The sequence below is a fragment of the Felis catus genome, chromosome B4 (genome assembly GCF_018350175.1).
Source record: "Felis catus isolate Fca126 chromosome B4, F.catus_Fca126_mat1.0, whole genome shotgun sequence".
In the NCBI taxonomy this organism is placed as follows: domain Eukaryota; kingdom Metazoa; phylum Chordata; class Mammalia; order Carnivora; family Felidae; genus Felis; species Felis catus.
Window position 1 is genome coordinate 111,745,191 of NC_058374.1, and position 16,585 is coordinate 111,761,775.

Sequence of the window (16,585 nt, forward strand, 5' to 3'; positions counted from 1 at the left end):
TCTGCCCCTCCCCCATTCATGCTCTGTCTCTCTCTGTCTCAAAAATAAATAAATGTTAAAAAAATTAAAAAAAAAAAAAAAAAAAAAAGAAATCTGGCAATGTCTGGAAAAGTTCTGGTGGCCTCAACTGGAGGGTAGTACAGTGCAGGGTGACAAAGAATGCTCTGGTGTAAAATGTAAACAAAGCTGTTGCTGAAAAACCCTGCTCTCCGATAAACTGACTTCTTCAGTGACCTACTTTCTAAAATAAACAAACAAAAAACACAACTCTCACATGAGCTCCAGGCATACCTTTAATGGCATTACTTTAAATTTTTACTTAACCCTACTTTTAGAGTTAGCTAATGTTTATTTAACTCTTCATAACTTGAAAGGCATAAGAATAAAGTTTTTACAAAGAAAAATATTGGTATATCACTCTCCTGATATATAAAATACTACTGGTTCACTCTATAGCTATTTAAATATAGTGACCAAAACCCAAGCTAAGTTTCTTAGCAGTTACAGAATGTACTGTCAAGGACTATCTATTTTAAATAAATTGATTAAAAAGAGAGTAAGAAATTTTAAAAGAGAAATGAAGAACATAGGCAGGAGAAAGACAAAACCATTGTAGCTACAAGTTAAAGCAGATCTACCACTGTATGATGTACTTTTCCTTTGGTCAAGATAAGTTGTAGTATAAACATTTCTAGAATGGCAAGGCAATTACCCGAATCATGCCTATAATAACAACTTAAGAACTTGAAAAATAATGAATCAGGGAAGAGAACAGAATTTTGCTTTCATAATGATTTCCAAAAGATTAAAAAAAAAAACCCAAAATTAAAAACTGTAATTATTTCAATTTAATGTTCAAAGACCTTAAAAACCATGATGGCACAAACCACACTGTATATGTGACTTAGCTCTTTGCCAACACGTGGCATACACACATTGGCAGGTTATTTAACCTCTGTATCAAACGTGGAAGTGACACTAGCTCATAGGGTTATTGTAAAATTATCTGAGATGGTATATTTAAAGAACACTTAAAAACACTGCTAGAATGCTATCTAGCACACTTCCCTGACCTTTACTTATGTTTTCCCTCCCAAACGCCAACCTATTATTATATTTTAATTAAGCAAATGAATTGAATTTATTAACATCACACATGAAAGTCTGTTTTTTTCCCCCTCCCCAATTTACTTACGTGCATTATCCCCTTCTGGAGGTTGATAAAAAGAAAGGCCCAATGATACTATGGCTGCAATTTCTAATATAATTAAAGTGACATCTTGTAATGCTTCCCATACTAACTGAAGAAAGGTTTTTGGCTTTTTAGGAGGTATAAAATTCTTTCCAAACACTGCTTCTCTTCTCTCTATATCTGCAGGGTTTCCGCTCAAACCTAGTGAAAAGAAACAAATTTCAGTCAAAAGTTTCACTACTTACAAAAGGAAATACCTATTTTACTCAAAACATTAATTCATTACACTTTATTTAAAAAAAATTTTTTTAATGTTTACTTATTTTTGAGAGAGAGAGAGAGAGAGAGAGAGAGAGAGAGAGAGAGAGAAAGCATGAGCAGGGGAGGGGCAGGGAGAGAGGGAGAAAGAGAATCCCAAGCAGGCTCCAGGCTCTGAGCTGTCAGCACAGAGCCCAATGCAGGGCTCGAACCCACAGACCGTGAGATCATGACCCGAGCTGAAGTTGGATGCTCAACCGACTGAGCCACCCAGGTGCCCCTTCATTCATTGCACTTCAGATTCCAATTCATAAGACCCAATCAAACTGACCTTTACACATTATATCAAAGTAATAGAATGTAAATCACTGAAAAACATGCACAGTGCTTTAAAAGAACAATTCACGTAGACAGGTCAAGACTGGATTAAAAATTTTCACTTTTCCAAAATGTTCATTTTTGATATTACCTTATACCATCTTGTAGGCTGCCAGAGACCAGAGTGATATGACAGTTGGATGGGTTTTATATTGGAATTAAAAATTTCCCTGACCTTTACTTATGATGTTTTCCCTCCCAAAATGGGGAATTATGTATTTATTTGATTTACTTACAGCATCTTGGTCTCCCTAATCAGAGAAAGTCTTTGATTTTCACTCTTATTTACTAAAGAACAATGAAACATTTATCACAAGCTATAAAATTTCTCCATTAAAATGTCTGTTATACATGGACTGATAAATGATTTGCATGTCACAAAAAAAAAAAAAAAGGAAATTATGGGATGACCTTTCTTTTGAATTTTATTTTTAGGATTTCCAGCTTGAGAAACCGGTACTTCTATTGACTGATAGCGCCCACTGTCACTGTAAGGGAAAAGGTGCATGATAGGACATAATATTTATTGCCTGGAATGTGGAATTGGAAGGTTATGAGGAAAGAGGTTAAGAGAGAGTTGGATGACATGAATTTTGCCTTTCCCTTACCCCATCAAGCAGGTCCTCCTCAAACTTAACCGTGCTGATCCAATCAAACCTAGATATATCCCAAATAGCTAAAGCGAAGTACATACAGATTTATATTTTTGTGGGAGGTATGAAAACAGGCAGGAGTGACAAATGACATGTTTCTGAGTCTGCTTAAAAATATCAAAGAAGGCAAAGATATCAGAATGATACAACTTTCAATTTATCATCATAAATTTAAATTTATAATTAATTTAGTTAACATAAACTCTTTTTTTGGCAAGAGCTCATCCCAAGAGAACAGCAAAGGAGCGAGACAGGAAAACAGCAGATTACTGGGAGGCTCTTGGTTTTAGGTGTTTCGACTAGTAATCTCAGTGTGGAGGCAGGCAGAGAGTAGAAGAGAGAGAACAAAGAAAGTACGCTTTTAGAATAAACAATAAGAAATGAACACAGACATTTTAAAGTCATTATTTATTTGGTTAAAGGTATCAATAAGATTCCAGAGAATGTTTTCATTAGCAACTGTAACAAGGTCCGTCCATACTGGGCAGAAAGATTTGAGATTTCTGATGACAAAAGTCATCATCTGAAAGCTTCCACAGAGCTCCAGGCTTTGAGACAGTTCAACAGAAAGAAAGGAATGAAAGGATTGTAGTAATCGTGACTGAGGGAAAGAGAATATGAGAGAAGAAACTTGCAAACTGTAATTTAGAATCCACAGTTTCTTCAGACTAGAGCAATGCTCCCCAATCACACCTGGCTGAAACCAGTTAACACTGGTCCATGGTTTAATTGAGGGACAGAGGAATCAATGCAGTAAGGTTTTCCACAAAACAAAATTTGTTTTAAAGGACTAAACTTTGAGATGTTCTGAGATTATGTGCTTGCCGCTTTTTAAATTTAAGTGCCCTTTCTCTTATAAAAAGATAGTAAGTTTGTTATATCTTGTATTTCAATGACCTTACTAGAAAAAATAAAAGACAACCTTCCCTAGCTGTCAGTCTCCAATCTTTTTTTCTATGAAATCTGAAGATATTGGTTTTATCAGTTTAACTCACACTTAATAGAACCTACTATTAATTACAAGTATATAACACCTAGTAGTTTTAAGTAGCACCACTATAACTATAAAAATAATTGACCCAAACCTACATTAATTATAATGGAGGCCAACATTTTATGTTAATGCTGATAAAAAGAGCCACAGAGCTAAAGAGAGCTTAAAAGCCTATCCGAAAGGGTGCCTGGGTGGCTCAGTCAGGTAAATGTCCAACTGTTGATTTGGGCTCAGGTCATGATCTCCTTCCTGGTTGGTGGGCTCAAGCCCTGCATCCAGGAGCATCAGTGCAGAGCCTGCGTGGGATTCTCTCTTCCTCTCTCTCTGCCTCCACCTCAAAATAAACTCTAAAAAAAATGTATCTGGAGGGAATCTGGGAATTAAAAAAGCAGCCGGTCCTAAAGGTTACTGCAATTCTTCTAAACCACTACCACACATACAAGCACTCACCTAAGACACTACATCAATAAAGTCATCTGGGTTACAAACTAGAAGACCTAGATTCCAGTTCACCTACTGAAATTTTACGCATGTCACTTAATGTCTGTGGCAGTTGGGGTAGAGGCATTAATATTTGTTGGTGTATCTTACAAACTTGTTTGGAAGGGCCTAAGAAGGTACAATGGATCAAAGCATATACTACAGAGTAACAGTGACTGAGCTCAGTAAGGGGATGACAAGTTATAAACTGGACATTACAGGTTTTAATTCCACTTTGGGGGAAATTAATTTCCATAAACGCAGAATAATAAACTCACATAATCTAAATATAATGAAGTTAAGAGTTTTGTAACAATAGTCTGTTCCCCACCCTATATTTACTTAACATCTACTACTTGCAGGGACTATTCTACATCCTGAGGAGTCAGTATAAACATGCTATATATTCAGCAATCTTATACTGGAGGGAAACAAAGAGATTATTAAAGTAACACAGCGAGAAGACTAGTACTATTCTAAGTGCAACAGAAACCTTTCTAAAACAGAAGGGATTTAAAGCACCATAGAGTATGGTAGTAATAATTGATCTCATTTAAATTGTTGTGTGAAGTATAAATTGAAGAGAGCAAGAGTGGAGGGAAAAGACCAGTAAGGAGGCTGTTTAAGTAGAAAGTAAGAGGTGATCGTGGCTAGTATTTGAGGTTTTTAACTGAATCTGCCAATTATCCTATAAAAAGATCAGACAGGACTTGCTAAACGACTGGATGTGGATGAAAGGAAAAGAATAAAGAATGATATCTAAGTTTTTTTTTTTTTTTTTTGTCTATACACTTAAATGATTGGATAGTAAAGACATTCACCAAGATAGAGCAGGCCTTTGGGAATTGCAGAATTAAGTGGAAAAAGAGAGGCAAGAGTTAACAGTTTCATTTTACAGATTTACACCTGAGATGCCCATTTGTTTTTTAATGTTTATTTATTTTTGAGACAGAGAGAGACAGAGCATGAGCTGTCAGCACACAGCCTGACACTGGGCTCGAACTCACGAGCTGCGAGATCAAGACCTGAGCCGAAGTTGGACGCTTAACTGACTGGGCCACCCAGGCGCCCCTGAGATGCCTATTTAATAAATAAACAAGTGGAGAGGTCTGTAGACAGCTGGCTAGCCACATTCGGAACTCAGAAGAGGTCTGCGCCAGAAAATCATCAATGCACAGATGATTCTGGAGTCATGGACCCAAAGAGAGCTCCTAGAAAGCAGACAAGAGAGAAGGGTTAAGGCTAGAAACTTGGAATAGTCCCCAACATTTAATGATCAGATAGGGGAAGAAAAGGCAACCCGGGGCGCCTGGGTGGCGCAGTCGGTTAGGCGTCCGACTTCAGCCAGGTCACGATCTCGCGGTCCGTGAGTTCGAGCCCCGCGTCGGGCTCTGGGCTGATGGCTCAGAGCCTGGAGCCTGTTTCCGATTCTGTGTCTCCCTCTCTCTCTGCCCCTCCCCCATTCATGCTCTGTCTCTCTCTGTCCCAAAAATAAATAAACGTTGAAAAAAGAATTAAAAAAAAAAAAAAAAAAGAAAAGGCAACCCAAAGAAACGGGCAGGGGGAGGTGGCTGGCTCAAAAACAGGCTCGTGTAAAATTATGGAAGCCTACAAAAGGAGCGTTTTTTAAAAAAGAGGAAGATGATGTGGATGATGACATCAAATGAGTAAGATGAAGCCAGAAAATAAGACTGGCTTTGTTTAGCTGGAGGCCCATGCCCTTGAGAAGAAATTTTCCAGTGGAATGCTGTGAAGCAAGTCTGATTAGAAAGAACTGAAGATAGAATAAGAATTAGAAAATGGATGGAAACTATGATTATACAACTTTTTCCACGAGTATGATGCAGCAGAGAAAAATAAAGCAGTAAAGGTGAATTAAAGTGGATAAATAAACCCATTATGCTTTTTTAAAGATGAGTGATAGATATCAAGGCAAGTAATTTACCAGCGGAAATAATCAAGTAGAGAAGACAACACTGATGATACAAGAGACACAGGCTAACACTGGAGTAAAGCCTCTGAAGAGGCAAGGGGAATGGAATCCAGGGTGTAGGTGTCAGCCTCCTCTAAGGGCAAGAAGAGGCTTCCATTGCTAGGAGAGAGAAAGCAAAGTTCTTGAGGGAAGGGAAATAGCCAAGCTGGTAAAACTGGTCTTAGTTTTGAAAATAGAGTAGATATGACATGAAATCATTAAGTATAACTTATGAATAAATATACTGACAACTCTTCTGCCTGGTCCCATTGGCTCAGTTGACTGTAGAATAGTGGCAATGAGGCCAAGGGCATGTGTGGCATCTGATCTCCTTATGCCCCAATTAGCTTCACAAAGAGACAATATATTTAAAAAAACCATCAAAGCAGCTGTGAAAATGAATCAAGGAAACCGATTTAAAATGGAGTTCGGAAGCCATGAGGAGACAGTTCTTGGGCATGTAGCACTCCTCTCAGCTTACATGAGCAGCAGGAAGGAGGAAGATTTCCACATGCCTCAGTAACAGCAAACTTCTCACCACCTGCAGCCAGTGAGAAACCACCACAACCTGGAGCTCTTGTTCTTCTCCAATGAAGTTATTTTCAAAATGACTCACCCCATGTCCTCCCAGCACCTCATAAAAGCTAGCCTCCCCTCTGTCTCTTCAGACTTGCCTATGGTTTGCCACAGTCTGCTTGTCCTGAATGGCAACGCCACTGTTATTCCTGAATAAACTCATCTTTATTTAATTAAATTACCATTTGTTTCACTTAAGGTTGATTACATGGTGTCATGAAGTGGGACCAGAAGGTGCAGAACCCCTGGGGAACTAATGACTGTTTGTGGGTCCCACTTGAGCCCCTTGTCCTCTCCATTTCTGTGAGCCGCCTTTTTCCTTTTGGTTCAGTGGGTTTCCTCTTGGATTCGAATTTAGTTTCTTTGGTTCAGCTCCCTATCTGCTTTTGTGAATGCATTACCCTTCTTGGTGAGTTCTCTTTTGTTTTCTGTACTTCTACTTTGAGTAATGGGATCCGTAAAATCCAAAGAGTTAAGCAGGTCACCTTCTGGCACACCTATCTTTTTTATGTCTAAAAACTATGGTTTCAGAAGTTGTAAAATATCTACAAAAATGGCAAAATCTTACTAAAGACAATCCAAAATCACAATGGCCATTACGAGAAATGTTCCAGTTAGATAGGATCATTTAAGAAGTGCATTTGAAAGCAAAGGAGTCCCAAATCAAACAGAATGGGGCACCTATTTTTATTGGTACGCAGAAGTTTCCAAACTTCAAAATTCCAAAATAGCTTCATTGAAAGATTTGTTGTAAAAGGCTAATGAAAAAGTAAAGATACAAGAGGTACCAAAAACAAAAGGCTTTAAGACTGACATAATACTCTTACTGTGACATAATACTCCTACTGCTCCCCTCTTTCTTCCTCTGAGTACTCATTCTAGCAATCCTCTGTCTGAATTGCCTTTACACTCTGAAGAGACTATTAAATTACCTTTTAAAATAACACCGCCTGAGACTACAGGTGATTCTCTTCAGTTACTTTTCACTCCTTGGTCAAAGGCCACGCTAAAGGCCAAATGAAGTTAGGGCTATAGTTAACTAATTTCTTGAACTCAAGAGAAAATTCTCTAACAGTTTTAATAACTGGATTAACTCCAGAGATTACTGGAAACATAAAAAGGCAGAAAATAAGATGAGAGGCACTAGTCGGAGCCTGACAGAAAATTTTGTTAAGGCACTCTTCCCTCTGCTCATTGTGGATAATGTAGTTGGATCAGTGGAACAAGCTATAATGTCACTTAAGTTGCAACTCAATTCGTTGAGGAATTGAGAACAACAAACCTTATCTTGCAAATCCTTGTGAAACTAGAAATGCAACTCTAGAGACAATTCAAAGTGTATCCATTTCTTTTTTGCCAATACCCAAACCTCCCCTACTAATCTTTAAAGGTTTGTAACTTGCATTCTTCCTTGTGCCTCTGAGATGTAAATGCTAAAGTGCAAACTTCAGGGAAGTAATTCTTACCAGAAGAAAAACAAAAGGGGGAAAGGTCCTTCAAAACTTAGCTTTAGCTCTCTGGGCAGGTAGCCTTAACTAATTTCATCTACCAGAAAAGTTAGATCCAACTTTTATCATGAGTGAAATGGAAGCCTCTGTTTATGTCTGTCTGTATGTTTAAGTGTGCCTATGCATGTGTGTTGTATATATGTAGTACTGTCTACCTCCAATAGTATTACTACAATCAATTTGTAAAAGACTTCTATTTAACTGACTCAAATGTGAATTAAGTATTCATAGAAATTCTCAAAAATGTAATAGAAAGTAACCTAAATGTTTTTCAGGTTCCCCTGAGTTTGGCAAACAAAAGCTGGCCTTAAGTTTGGTTTAACTAAAATAGGCATGTCTTCAGAGTTACCAGGATTAAATATAATGTAAACATACAACTTTTATTCTAGCCGGTTTTAGTAGTCAAGTAAGTTCACGTTATCTCTGTTACAAAATCTGTCAACAAGAATAACAGCTTGGGAAGATGGTTGATTTTGTCTAATGTCTCATGAAGTTTTTGTGGGATCTAAACATAATTGTGTTTTTTTTTTAATTTTTTTTTTAACATTTATTTATTTTTGAGACAGAGAGAGACAGAGAATGAACAGGGGAGAGGCAGAGAGAGAGGGAGACACAGAATCTGAAACAGGCTCCAGGCTCTGAGCTGTCAGCACAGAGCCCGACGCGGGGCTCGAACTCACGGACTGCGAGATCATGACCTGAGCCGAAGTCGGACACTTAACCAACCAAGCCACCCAGGCGCTCCTAAACATAATTGTTAAGAGCAAGTAAACTAAATAGAAGTAAGTAGGATAAAAAGGTTTTAGGTGAACTTTTCAAATAATTTACCCAAGTCTTTTTGGGGAACCTTAAAGTTTTGCTGCATTAAATATGAGTTAAATTCATTAAATATCCAGATCATTTCCAAGTAAGATAAAATATTGCAACACAGATTACTGAACATAGGTTTTTTTGCTTCCTTTTACAGAGGAACTAAAGATATTTGAGTCTAACAGTAAACATGTTTTAGCCATGCTTAAAAATTTTCTATGAAAAAAGCATGTTTTCAGAAATCATAAAAAGAATTTATAAATCTGCCAATTCACAGAATGTTAATGTAAAGGCCAGTTCTTAATTGTTTACTTCTTAATTAAAGTTGCTAAGGGTTAAGAATTCTAATTAATATGTGTGCTTAAAGCTACTAGAAATAATAAGGGAAACACCTCTATATGCAAAAAAATTATGACATGGGCTTTTGGTAAAAGAAGGTATAAGGAATATAAATGCACTTTTTAGAGGGAAAATTTGTCCTAGTGAGGCTAGTTATTTAAAAAGAGAAAAGAGGATAAAATCTGAATGTAAAACGAAAGTTGTAGGTTTGTGGAAAAGGAATCTTTGGGCATTTTAATGTACACTCAAGCTGGTTAAGATTAAAATAAATTTATTTAAAAATGAGTTTTAACTTCAAAAGTACAGTGGTACAAAATTGGAATTTGTTCTCTTTCCTGTCAAAAGAACAATGTTTTCAGGGACCCTGGGTGGCTCAGTAGGTTAAGTGTCTGACTCTTGGTTTCACCTAAGGTCATGATTTCGCAGTTTTGTGGGTTTGAGCCCTGTGTCAGGCTCTGCAGCGTGAAGTCTGCTTGGGATTCTCTCTCCCTCTCTCTCTCTCTCTGCCCTTCCTCCGCTCAAGCTGTCTCTCTCTCAAAATAAATAAATAAACTTAAAAAAAAAAAAAGAACAATGTTTTCTTACATTATTGATCTGCTCTTAAGAACAAATTGTAAACAAAGGTTTTCCTTTACTTTTAATGTAATCTTCCTAGAAAAACAAAGATTGTGTGTTTTGCTTTCATCACGTCTTTGGTTACTTAAAAAAAAAAAAAGCTGAGTCTTTTCAATATTAAAGAAGCTAAGGCTTTTTACAACTATTTAACTTTCTGTATTTTTCTGCAAAGTCTTTGTCACTTTGATTAAATGGATACCTAAAGTATTGTTTCACGGTGACATATGATCCTCTTTGACCAAAGGTCCAAATCGTTTGATATTTAAAAAAAAAGTGTCTGTTTATTTTGGAGAGACAGAGCACAAGTGGGGGAGGGGCAGAGAAAGAGAGAGAGGAAGACATAGAATTAATCCAAAGCAGGTTCCAGTCTCTGAGCTGGCAGCACAGAGCCTAGTACAGGCTCGAACTCATGAAAGGCAAGATCGTGACCTGAACCAAAGTCGGGCACTTAACTGACTGAACCACCCAGGTGCCTTGAAATCTTTTGATATTTTTGACAAACTTCCCAAAATATCAAATTCAAAAGGAAGTATTTTGATCTTGAACTAACTTTAGGTTTTTACAGAGGGCCCCTAGAACGTATCAAAGGACTTGTTCTCCTTATAAAGAAGGATATGTTAAACTAATTAGACTTATTTGATATGTTAAATTACCTGGGAAGTATTGTTAAAAACAGGTGACGCTAAACCTTCTTAGAATAAATTTGCATGGAAATGTTATTAATGTGTCCCAATAATAGCATGAAATTTCTAAAGATCTTATATGCCTTTTTATCACGTTAACATTTGTAATTCTGGTTACTATCATAAAGGGTAAGTCACAAAATTACCAAATTTCCTTGTCAACTGCATTATAATGAACTCTCATCGGGTTTTTAACCATGGCCACTTTTAAGTGTTTTGGCCATTTACAGACAGTTACCGTTTTACTCTGATGCTTATACAAGTGTTTCTGCAAAAGTACTTCATCTTCAAGAAGCTTCAGGAAAGGATGGTTTTCTGATAACTTTAAGACAATAGAACTGAACTTGGTAAGAATTTCCAGAACTAGTGGCAAAACTGAATGCAAGAAGAACAACAATTAAAAACATGGGACTAAATGAACTGAGAGGATTGTTATAATTTTTATAGCTTCTTGTTTAAAACATTACTGATTCTGTAATATTTTGCTTTCCCAGGTTTTAGGAAACCCTTTTCTCTCTTAAGCTATCAATAATTTGGTAAGATACACCTTTGTGAATAAAGACAAAACATTTACTTTTTCTCTCTATGTGATCCCTCCAGAATTTGCAAACTCTTTGTGAGTATTCTTATTTTTATGACAATAATTTGCATAAATTCAGTAAGAATCTTTTCTCTTTGTATCAGGACAGAGAAACACTGGTTGTATTACCAAAGCTTTGACTGGAATATCGTATTTGAGAAATGTGCATAGATTCAGATACAACCAGAGAGTTTTAAAGAACACAGTTTGACTTTACAGAGCCAATAAATAAAGCCCTCTGAAGGAAAAATCAACTTGGGACCTTGCTTACAAAATTCCAGGAAAGCAGTCTTAAAAAGAGCTTAGATGGTTAATCACTTTTCTTGCTGCACTAATGCAAATAATCAAGCAATGTTTCATGCAAAGAAATTATTTTTACTATAAAAAATGAGGGTACTTGAAGAGAGAACAAATTATGTTTACCTCTTTGTCTATATCAGATTCTAATCCTATTAACTGTCCTTGAGTTTCTGTTATATACTTGTAAATTGAACTGGATCCTGAATTCTAGCTTCCTCAAAAATCTGGCTACAACTCTCCAAAGTAACATTTCCAATTTTCTCCCACCCTTTTGATTTGGAATCAGTTTGAACAAAGACTGCCCCAAGAATCTAGTTGGAAAGGACTATGCCAGGTCCTCCTCACCACCCAGATGGCAGCCAGACTTCAGGGACTTAAACCTTGAATATGTATCTCACAGATGAAAAAGGCTCCACCTGACATTTGGCCCTACACAGATAGAGACCTCTGAATCAAACTGACTAGAAAAAGAAGTAGCTGACATAGAGGATGACTACTTACTCACCCTGATGCTTAATCAAGACTTCATCTCAAACATGAAACTTTTGTCTTTCCCTTTCTTTTTTCAACTCTGGCACTGGCCTGGAAAGATAACATCTTCATCTGTTTCTCCCAGGCCTTTGTTAAGGAGGGGTAACTTTTGCCTTTCAGACTGTCGGACTTGTCATTTAAAACTGTTATCTATCTATTAACAGTGCCACCTTAGTGAGAGTGATTCGTACCCCAACAGGATTTATGTTTATCTGGGGTGGTTATCATTCATTCACCTTGGGCCTATACAGCTAGCATATAGCAAAGCAAGGTCTCTTAAGCTACCCCTAACTTTTCACAAACCAACTCAAGCACCTTCCTTAGTTGAATCCCCTGCACTGTCAAATCAGAAAGGACCTACCAGGAGGTTTTATGATTCAGGGTTCACTTCTGTTAGCAGGGCCATACTTCCCTGGTTAGGAGTAAATGTGAACAGGAATATAGCGAGAAATCTCTCCTTAACTCTTAGAGATACTGCAGAATCAGTGCCAAGACAACACCTGCCCAAAAAAGAGCCTTAGACTCTTTGACCAAAGTTGATAATAGGTCAGTCCTTGACTAGCTTTTAGCTGAGCAAGGAGGTGTCTGCACTGTGGCCAACACCACCTGCTGCACCTGGATTAACACTTCTGGGGAAGTTAAAACTCAGTTACGTAAGATCATTGAGCAACCCACTTGGCTTAAAAAGGAAGTTGACCAGCCAACCTGGAATTTCCTAGTCAGCACTAGGAGATTTGGTGGCGGCAGGAGGACCAAAGGAGATTTCCAACAGCTCTGGGGACAAAGAGAAATACAGGCGTGGTACCTGCAAACCCTTTTTTGAGTTTAGTCTTTCCGGCTGTTTCCGAAGGCCATGAAAATAATATAGCAAACAGAATGTTAGCCCAATGCCTTGAGATGATCTCCAAGGTTTCTAAGCTTAATAAGATATAAATTTATGCATGGGAAATGCCTGACAGCTCCTCCTGGTATTTGCCCTGTTACTCAAAAGTGGCATCCATGGTTTCCACTTTCTACCCATTCCTCCTCCCCCCACCAAAACCCCCATGTGAGACATGACTCCTGGGAAAGGTCCTTCCAAGCACCAATTGACAAATAGAGAAAAATATTTCAATCAAAATGAATGATCTGATGCTTGATCAGTGATGATTTCTGAGAAACATCTTAATCAAAAGGGGGAAAAGTGAAAACAAATCAAGGAAATCTGATTTAAAATGCAGTTGGGAAGCCATGAAGGGAGAGTTCCCATGCACACAGTGCTCATCTCAGCTTACATGAGCAACAGGAAGGAGGAAGGTTTCCACATGCCTCAGTAATAGCAAACTGCTCACCACTTGCAGCCAGTGAGAAACCACCACAGTCTTAAACTCTTCTTCTCTAATACAATTATGTTCAGAACAACCCTCTTTAATTTCCTCCCAGAGCCTCGTACTGTCTTCCTCAGACTTATCTACAGTTTGCCATAATTTGCTTGTCCTGAATTACAATTCCCCTGCTATTCCTGAATAAACTCATCTTTGTTTAATTAAATTACCACTTGTTTTATTTAAGGTTAACAATCTCAGAATTATGTTCTTTTGGGTTTTTTTTCCCTAGGTCTTAGCAACTGAGTGTGAGTGGGTGAAAGTTTCCTGTCAAAGTCCAGGCCACTTAAAAGACATATGTAATTGGAATGCCTGGGTGGTTCAGTTGGTTAAGCGTCTGACTCTCGATTTTAGCTCAGGTCATGATCTCAAAGTTCATGGGTTTGAGCTCTGCGTCACGCTCTGCTTGCTTGAGATTCTCTCTCTTCTCCTCTCTCTCTCAAAAATAAACAAACATTTTAGGAGGAAAAAAAAAAGATGTATATAATGATTTTGTTAGAAAAGGGAAAAAGAGAGTATGCTTTCAGAAGGTAAAGCCTGGAAAGGTTGAGAAAATAAGATGCCTAAAACGAATGAGGCTTCTAGGCTGAAGGCTTGGGGTAAAAATGTGGACTGGAGCCACAAGAAACACCAGAATCCGGATGACATGTGAAGTCTTAGATGTGCATGGCATCATCCAAGGAGAGTATACAAAGAGGAGTGTGCACAGATAAATGGAAACCTGAGGCCCACCAACATCTAAAGGAAAACACAGAAGGCTGATACATGACCGGCCAAATAGGAAGAAAGAAAACGCTAAGAATCTAATATTAAGAAAACCAGAACAGAATGGTTTGAAAAGGAAATATAAAGGTGCTTGGTTAGCTCAGTTAGAAGAGCATGCAACTCTTGGGGTGCCTGGGTGGCTCAGTAGGTTAATAAGCATCTGACTCTTGATTTTAGCTCAGGTCATGAACTCATAGTCATGAGATCAAGCCCCGTGTGGGGCTCTGCAATGACAGCGTACAGCCTGCTTGGGATTCTCTCTCCCTCTTTCTCTGTCCCTCCCCTGCTCATTCTCTCAAATAAATAAACCTTAAAAAAAAAAAAGAACAACATGCAACTCTTGATGTTGGGGTAGTGAGTTTGAGTCCCATGTTGGGTGTAGAGATTACTAAAAAAATAAAAAATAAAAAAATAAAATAAAAAGGAAGTAAGTCTATCGCACTCAGAAAAGTGAACTTAAAACAACTCTAATATTATACTACTTCAGGCTCTATCAAGTACAACTTTAAGAAATAATATATATGCAACAAAGTTAGAGAAGTAGTGTTACAATTACCTTCAAAAAATTCGTAAGCAATGAAAACTAGTGAGCTGAGCAGGTATTCAATTAAATGCATAATTATTATAGCAGCAATAAATTTCCAGGACAAGGTCATGCAGGATTATCAATATCAAACCCTTGTTGGTAACTCTGTACAAGTATTAAAATATGCGTGGCTGGCATACCATGGCGATGGGAATCCTTCCTGAGTGCCTGAAAGAGCTGTGCCAACCTGTATAACCAAGCACATCCATCAGAGCATCAGAGGATTCTTGCAGTAGCCTATAAGTCAACAATGATTCATGCTGGGCAGCGGATGATTTTTTTTTTAGAGTTAAAATATATTTCCATGTGTGAATGTTAGTTTTCTTGTATTACATCATGAAGACCTGGTCAAAAGCACACCATTACTAACAGTCTTACCTCTAGGAGTGTGAACATAAACTGCCAGCATTATGGAAACATTAGTCAGCCAGAGACGATTACTGTTGACTTTACCTTGCTTTCTACCACACACCTCTTTTGTTTCTTTCTACCAGTTTCCTTTTCTTATTCCCTTTGCTTTTTTTCTCTCTTATACCTAATTTTAGCAACTACTACTTCAGAAACTTAGTGTCTCATTTGCTTTCTTGCCTCTTTACAACGCTATGGAGCCATCCGTGTCTCTTACAGAATACCACTCAGTACCTGTCTTTAATCTGTATACATTCATTGTTACCCCTTATTTAACGTGGTACTACTGGATGATAAACATGCTACCAGGGCTAGAGACCTGCGTGCCAGAAATCTCTTTATTAGACAGTCTCCTCTACCATCCAATATAAAATATAACATAGATAACATAGGAACACATTAAAATGGAAAAGATACCGAAAGCTAGGTTAAAAGTAAAAGGATCAATAAATAGGATTTATAACAGGAATAAGAAAATCAATACAGGAAAACAATAAAGATAATGAAAAAAACTACAGGGATAATTGCATGTAGTTAGGATGTTGTAAGAAGGTAATTCTGTCATAAAAGTATATTCCTAGATTCTGACTACTCTTGAGAGGTGCTTTCTCTAATAGACAAAGCAGAAATATGAGGTGACAAGTCTTTATTTCAGTTAACCTTGAAATTTATACTTCCAATTCTTTTAAGAGTAGAGATGGCTACATTTTTAATATGGAAATCACATCTGGCTCAAAACACTTCCTATTCATCAGTACACATTAAGAATGTCTCAAATCCAGTTAAAGGAGTACTCTGCTGGAAGACGAGCAGTAAATTAGCAGGCCAAATGAGGAAGCACACAGATACAACTTCCTGAACAGGGCATATTTTAAAAAGACTGACTGAGCAACAGAACCTTTATTAAACTCAAAACTGTTTTCACTATAAAACTCCTGCCAACCAAAAACACTATTTGAGAAGACAGAACACAGGTACCTCTTTCTTAATATTGTCAACTCTTTTGTAAGTTGTATGAGCTGAACTTTCGTAACAGGCGATATAATATAGTGGTTAAAAGCATGTAGCTAGCATGTCAAGGTTTGAATCCCTGCTCTGGCACCTTAAGAGCTGTGAGACTTTGAGTAAGCCGATTAACCTTTTTGTGTTGTGGATTCTTTGGCTGTACAAAAAGGTAAGGCTGTTGTGAGGATAAAGTGAATTAATATTTGTAAGTGCTAACAACAACCTACTGGGAACAAAAAAGCATTACCTATGTATTATTTTTGTTGTAACTGCTCTTAAGAAATGTCTTAAGCTGTTCCTCCTCCAGATTTTATAGCAATCTAATAGCCACATCCCCAATATTTCTGATTTTCCTTTTCCACTCAATTTTCTCTTAAGCAGACATCAATAATACACTATGCATTTCATCTAGCTGTCTTGTAAATTTGTCTCCCCCTTGTAGAAATAAGTCAGGGATTGTTTTATTGACGAATATATCTACCCAGCCAAGAAAAGTACCTACCACAGAGCAGGCAGAATATCCCAGCAATTCTAAGGTGCACATATTCTTACACTGTGTTAACACTGATGAGATTGGGATGTAACTTA

At 37.5% G+C, this 16,585-nt stretch overlaps 1 protein-coding gene across 5 annotated transcripts in view; it reads right to left on the bottom strand.

Moving 5' to 3' along the window:
- The window catches only part of ATP2B1 (ATPase plasma membrane Ca2+ transporting 1), a 128,566-nt gene that overhangs the window by 51,756 nt on the left and 60,225 nt on the right, over positions 1–16,585 (bottom strand). For all 5 annotated transcript variants that reach the window (XM_019835324.2, XM_006933920.4, XM_003989101.5 and 2 more), the window contains exon 3: positions 1,196–1,393. In XM_019835324.2, the coding sequence (XP_019690883.1) occupies positions 1,196–1,393 (198 nt within the window). The remainder of the gene's footprint in view (positions 1–1,195; positions 1,394–16,585) is intronic.